At 46.6% G+C, this 6,568-nt stretch overlaps 1 protein-coding gene across 2 annotated transcripts in view; it reads right to left on the reverse strand.

The window, feature by feature from the left end:
• Window positions 1-3,648, reverse strand: part of ACSS2 (acyl-CoA synthetase short chain family member 2) — a 46,798-nt gene extending 43,150 nt beyond the window's left edge. Inside the window, exon 1 of one of the 2 annotated variants that reach the window (XM_027558730.1) lies at window positions 3,415-3,648. In XM_027558730.1, coding sequence (XP_027414531.1) covers window positions 3,415-3,592 — 178 coding nt within the window. In that variant the 5' untranslated portion in view covers window positions 3,593-3,648. The remainder of the gene's footprint in view (window positions 1-3,414) is intronic. The other variant, XM_027558731.1, reaches the window with a different exon arrangement.
• Between the last annotated feature and the right edge of the window lie 2,920 nt (window positions 3,649-6,568).

Raw genomic sequence — 6,568 nt, forward strand, 5'->3', positions numbered from 1 at the left:
GTATTTTTCTCAAGAAAACAGAAACACTATTTTGAAAAGATATATGCACTCCTATGTTTATTATGTTTACAGTGAATAGCCAAGACATGGAAGTAACCTAAGTGTCCACTGATAAATGAATGATAAAGAAGATGTGATATATAGAGATACGTATTTACCTATATAGATATACGGAGAAGGCAATGGCACCCCACTCCAGTACTCTTGCCTGGAAAATCCCATGGACGGAGGAGCCTGGTAGGCTGCAAGTCCATGGGGTTGCTAGGAGTCGGACACGACTGAGCAACTTCACTTTCACTTTTCTGCATTGGAGAAGGAAATGGCAACCCACTCCAGTGTTCTTGCCTGGAGAATCCCAGGGACCAGGGAGCCTGGTGGGCTGCCATCTATGGGGTCGCACAGAGTCGGACACAACTGAAGTGACTTAGCAGCAGCAGCATATAGATATACAAATATTAAAGTCAAAAAAGTGTCAGTCTCCAAGTCTCCAACTCTCTGTGACCCTATGGACTGTAGTCCACCAAACTCTTCTGTCCAAAGGATTCTACAGGCAGGAATACTGGAGTGGGTTGCCATTCCCTTCTCCAGAGGATCTTCCTGACCTGGATATTGAACCTGGGTCTCCTGCATTGCAGGCAGATTCTTTATTGTCTGAGCCATCAGGGAAGTAATATGAATATTACTCAACCATAAAAGAATGAAAACTTACAATTTCAGACAGAGTCAAAGACAAATACCATATGCTTTCACTCATATGTGCAATGTAAAAAACAAAATAAATGAACAACCAAACTAAACAAAACAAACACACATACAGAGAACAGATTACTGGTTACCAGAGGTGAAGTGGGGAGGGTAAAATGAGTAAAGAGGGTAACTGTATGGTGATGGGTGGAAACTAAATTTTTGGTGGTGATCACACCATAGAGTACACAGAAGTAGAAATACAATATTGTATACAGGGAGCTTAAATAATGTTACCTTAATTTAAAAAAACGAAAACATGGGAAACATGAACTCATGACAGGAAAAAATATAGAGAGGGAAGAGAAGTGAAAAGAGGCCTGAGGTAGGAGGGGAGGGATAAATTAGAAGTTTGGGGTTAACACATACACAGTACTGGGCTTCCCAGGTAGCTCTAGTGGTAAAGAACCCGCCTGCCAATACAGTAGATGCAAGAGATGCAGCTTCAATCCCTGGGTCAGGAAGATCTCCTGCAGGAGGAAATGGCAACCCATTCCAGTATTCTGGAATATCCCATGGACAGAGGAACCTGGCAGGCTATAGTCCATAGGGTCACAGAGTCAGACACAACTGAAGCAACTTAGCACATGCACACACACACACACACACACACACACACACACACATTAGTATATATAAAATAGATAACCAACAAGAACCTACTGTATAGCACAGGGGACTATACTCTGTTTTGTAATAACCTATAAGGGAAAAGAGTCTGAATATGGACATGCTGCTGCTAAGTCACTTCAGTCGTGTCCAACTCTGTGTGACCCCATAGACGGCAGCCCACCAGGCTCCGCCGTCCCTGGGATTCTCCAGGCAAGAACACTGGAGTGGGTTGCCATTTCCTTCTCCAATGCATGAAAGTGAAAAGTGAAAGTGAAGTTGCTCAGTCATGTCTGACTCCTAGCGACTCCATGGACTGCAGCCCTCCAGGCTCCTCCATCCATGGGATTTTCCAGGCAAGAGTACTGGAATGGGGTGCCATTGCCTTCTCCAGAATATGGACATATGTGTAAATAACTGAACTACTTTGAACTGTATACCTGAAACAAACACATTATAAATCAACTATACTTCAATTTTAAAAAGAAAGAAAGAAAAAGAAACAAGCTGGGGTTATCTAATCTGAAAGTGAACTCTGATTAGGAAGTGAGTCTATAGATAAGATCACCTCTCTAAGAGCCAACTAGGAAGTCTCCATTGGAAAGATGAAGATATGATGATATTGCTTTAGAGCCAGTATATGAATTGGCCTTTATATTTTATTCCTAGAGAATTCCAACAAAAATTCAGTGCTATCCCAAGAAGTCAGAATCCTAGGATAGTTGGTGGATACAGGTGTGTGTTGTATTTTATGAAACTTCCATGTGATTGTGTTTTTATTTAAAGATATTGGCTCATTTCCCTATTAAAGGAAGCCTACTATGAAATCTTTTTAAAGAGTAGGAACTTGACAAGGAAAGAATTACCAGCCACAAGAGTCAACTAAAAGATTAAGTGTAATATTTGTCTAAGGGGTGGTCTACATAGACAAATTTAGTCAACAAATATCTATAAGAACACCTAAAAAAAAAAAAGAGGTCTGAGCACTAAAACGTGGACATTGCCTGCAGCAATCAACAGCTCTACACCTGATTTAATCTTATCTTGCTTACTCAATAGTGGCTTCATCCACATTGCTCTTATGGTTATCAAACTAACCACTATTTAGTGAACGCTGCTGTGCATCAGGCACTCTATAATGCACACTTCACTTACTACTCATTTTAGCCCTCAAACAAATCTTCGAGGCAGGTCTTATTACCTCTATTTTATAGATAAAGAAAAGGAATTTCAGACAGGTTTTAAAATCTCAAGACCAAAGAGCAAATGAGTGGCAGAGCCAAGATCAAATCCAGATTGTTCATGCATGTCCCACTGCCAGCATCATGCCGCCTCCCAATTCAGCTACATCCCCTTACCCAGCTTGAGTCTCAAAGACATGGCACTACCTATCAGAATTACGGAGTTATTACAATCCCAGCCCTAATTTTTTTATTTTAAAGGCGATATTTTAGTGACTTGTTCAGTTTTACATGGTAGTTTCCATCGGGATTTCTGAAATACTAAAAATAGATCTCCATTACTAACTTGGGGATGCCAGGATGGGACTCGAGTGCCCCTCAGCAGTGGAGACTAACTCACAGGCGAAAGTTGTCAGGAGGCACGGGCTGAGCTGGGCTGAAAAGCGGTAAAGAAAGTTCTCTTCGTGGCCCGCCTCCCTTCAAGGCGCTCCTGGCCCCTAAGAACCCGACTCTTCGTATGAGAAACTCTCTTTTCAGGACATTTTCTCTCTTTCAGACGTTCACAGAACCTGCGAACCCCCAAGTCGCAAACGAACCCCCCAACTCCTAGGAGACGCTCATTTCCTACAGAACGACATTTCCTCCTTCGCCTCAGAGAACCCCCTCCTCCCAGAACCCCTTTTCCATCTCCTTAAAGAACCGCTATTCTTCCATCACAGAACCTTTATCTCCTTACCGACTCCCCAATTTCCCAAGGGAACCTCCATCTCCTCACGGAACTTCCATTTCCCGACGGAACACCCCCAATTCCTCCCCCTCCTGTGAACCCCCACTTCTCTCCTAGCTGACGTCCCTCAGGCCCGCCCGGGCCCTGCCTCACCTCTCGGCTCCTCCAAGGAGCGCCGGTGCAGCTCGCGGTAGCGCTGCAGCGAGGGGACGTGCGCCGAACGGCTGACCTCAGGCGGCGGAGACCAGCTCCGTGTCGGGCTCCGGGCTCCAGCTTCCTCCCGGGCCCCGCTCCCGCTGCCGCTCCGGCTCCGCTCTTCGGGAAGTCCCATCACCTCAAGTTCCGAACACAGTAGCCGCCTTGGCGGTAGCAGCCGGCGCCCAGGCGCGGAAAACAGGCCAACCGAGGGGCGGGGCCTTAAGAAGGGGCGGGGGCCTGGTGGCGGGGGCGGGGCTTAGGCAGGTGCAAGGGGGAGAGGCCCAGAGGGGCGGAGCCGTGCCTGGTGGTGTTGGGACCAGGGCTAGCAAAGAAACCCATTGGCCAAAGTTGAGCATTGCTTGGGGCATGGGGCGGAGCTTACTTGCGGAAGGGGTGGAGCCTCAGCGGGAAAGCAGAAGGGGGAGGGGCCAGGCGTGACAGGCGAGAGGGTGGGCCCGTGGAGTGACCGGGAGTGGCGAGGCTGGATGTGTGACAGGAGAGGAGGCAGGACCATGGAGTGACCAGGGTGGGGTGGGGTCTTGGAGTTACAGATGCAGAGTTGAGTTAGGGCGGGGCATGAGCAGGAAAGAGCTGGGCTAACGAACAAACGGAGTTTGGTCAGGCCCATCGAGGAGCCGCCCCGCGATCTGATTGCACAAGCCTGTCACCCCACCGAATGGAAAAGCCAGGTGGAGTAGGGTCCTTTCCGGGTGACACACTTTCGCTCTGGGAACTAACCGCCACCCTGAGGAAACTCATATTTTCTTCCACTCTTGAGGAGAGTTCTTTACTTTCCCTGCCTCCACAAATTTCCATCCAGACCTCAAATGCAAAGATTCATTAAATTAAGACTAGGAGGCGCCTCAAGTCTTTGCTAACAAACCCATTTCATTGCATAAATTATAGACTCAGGGAAAGGGAGGACTTTGTACAAAGTCCCAGAAAAAAGGACTGTAACTTGGGCCAAACCTAGGTCTCCTGCCTCCAGAAGTTTTTACCACCTTATCTGGCTGAAGCTAAGTCTTGTGAAATAAAGTCTAGGCAAATAGAAGGAATCAATCACACCCTTGTTTCCTTCCCAGTCTCTTACTTCATCAAGAGACACCTGGGCTCAAATACCTCCAGCTTCCCTCTATCCCTTCCACTCCAGAAAGGAGGGACCAGCCAGGACCCTCCATCTCTGTACTCACCACCAAGAAGGGCCCACTCCCACCCATCCATTTACAGAACAGCCATCAAGTCAGGAAGGATCCTCAAGTACTTAAATCCAAGAGTGATTCTGAGGCCCGGAAGCAGGCAGCCCCCACTTCCTGAAGCCTACGAAGAACCCCATCTGGCCCAGCCTCCCTTCCCACCTGCTCTCTTGTTCTTTGTCCAACTAATCTCATGCCCAGCACATCCTAAATTCAGTTCAGTTCAGTTCAGTCACTCAGTCATGTCCAACTCTTTGCAACCCCATGGACTACAGTATGCCAGACCTCCCTGTCCACCTCCAACTCCTGGAGCTTGCTCAAACTCATGTTCACTGAGTCGGTGATGCCATCCAACCATCTCATCCTCTGTCGTCCCCTTCTCCTCCTGCCTTCAGTCTTTCCCAGCATCAGGGTCTTTTCTAAGGAGTAAGTTCTTTGCAACAGGTGGCCAAAGTATTGGAGTTTCAACTTCAGCATCAGTCCTTCCAATGAATATTCAGAACTGATTTCCTTTAGGATTGACTGGTTTGACCTCCTTGTGGTCCAAGGGACTCTCAAGAGTCTTCTCCAACACTATAGTTGAAAAGCATCAATCCTTCAGTGTTCAGTTTTCTTTATGGTCCAACTCTCACATCCATACATGACTCCTGGAAAAGTCATAGCTTTGACTAGATGGACCTTTGTTGGCAAAGTGATGTCTCTGCTTTTTAATATGCTGTCTTGGTTGGTCATAGTTTTTCTTCCAAGGAGCAAGCGTCTTTTAATTTCATGGCAGCAGTCATCATCTGCAGTGATTTTGGAGCCCAAGAAAATAAAGTCTATCACTTTTTCCATTGTTTCCCCATCTATTTGCCATGAAGTGATGGCAAATAGTTCTAGTCCAAAGGCACACGGTCCTAGTATAAACGGTCCTCTTCCAGTCCCACACACAAAATTCTGGGCAGCCCTCTACCTCTTGCTCTTCCCAGCTCTTCTCTTAAGCTCCAGAGTGGTTTCCCAACACACTGCTGCCCTCTCCTGTCTACAGGTGGTATGGCAGATGCTGTACCCCAAAGGGATTTCACAGGGTTAAAGTCATCTCTAAGCCTGGAGCCTGAGGTTGGGGGAGGAGGGGATATGTGGCCAGGGGCTTAACCAGCCTCCTCCCTCTGCCAGGGATTGTGGAAAGGAGAGACCATGAGAAAAAGCAGATATTCTCTTCATGTCCAGGGAAGGGTAACGAAAATATGATTCTCATCTGTCTGTGAGTACTGGAAGACAGGCAGATAGACTGTTAAATGGAAATTTGGACAAAAGGCCTAATAATAAAGGGAACCAACATCCCGTCCTTGGAGACGGGGTAGTAGAGCAAGCTCTGGTGTAGTTGGAATTTGTCGGAGTGGCAAGTGTTTGGATCATGTTGGACAAGATGAGAATCCACGAGATTAAGGAAATAATGATAAAGACTATGGCATTTACTGTGTTAAGTAGGTGTGAAGCCCTATTCTAAAAACTTTCCATATGTAATTTAATCTTCACAACCAGAGATGGCTGCTATTATTCTCTCCATTTTACAGATGAAGAAACCCATACTGAACGCAATTAGGTATTTTGCCCAAGATTACAGTTTGTAAGCTGTCACAGACAGAATAGAAGAACCCATAGACTCATTCCCTACCCTTTCCCACCCCAGCCCATTCCTGCCGTATCATTACCACCACCATTTCTTCTTTCTCCAAGTGTCCTTTCCAGAACCACATAAAAAACTCTTTAAATAATGGTAACCACGCAGGTTCCAGAGATTCCATTCCAGCCAACTAAATCATGATTGCTAGAATGCCATCTAGAGACCCGCTTTTAAAATCCTAACATGAGCTCAATACTTGCTAATAGGTCAGGGTTCCAAGAAGGGATTGTGATTGAAAGAGGAGTTGGCG

The sequence above is a fragment of the Bos indicus x Bos taurus genome, chromosome 13 (assembly GCF_003369695.1).
Source record: "Bos indicus x Bos taurus breed Angus x Brahman F1 hybrid chromosome 13, Bos_hybrid_MaternalHap_v2.0, whole genome shotgun sequence".
NCBI classification, from domain to species: Eukaryota; Metazoa; Chordata; class Mammalia; order Artiodactyla; family Bovidae; genus Bos; species Bos indicus x Bos taurus.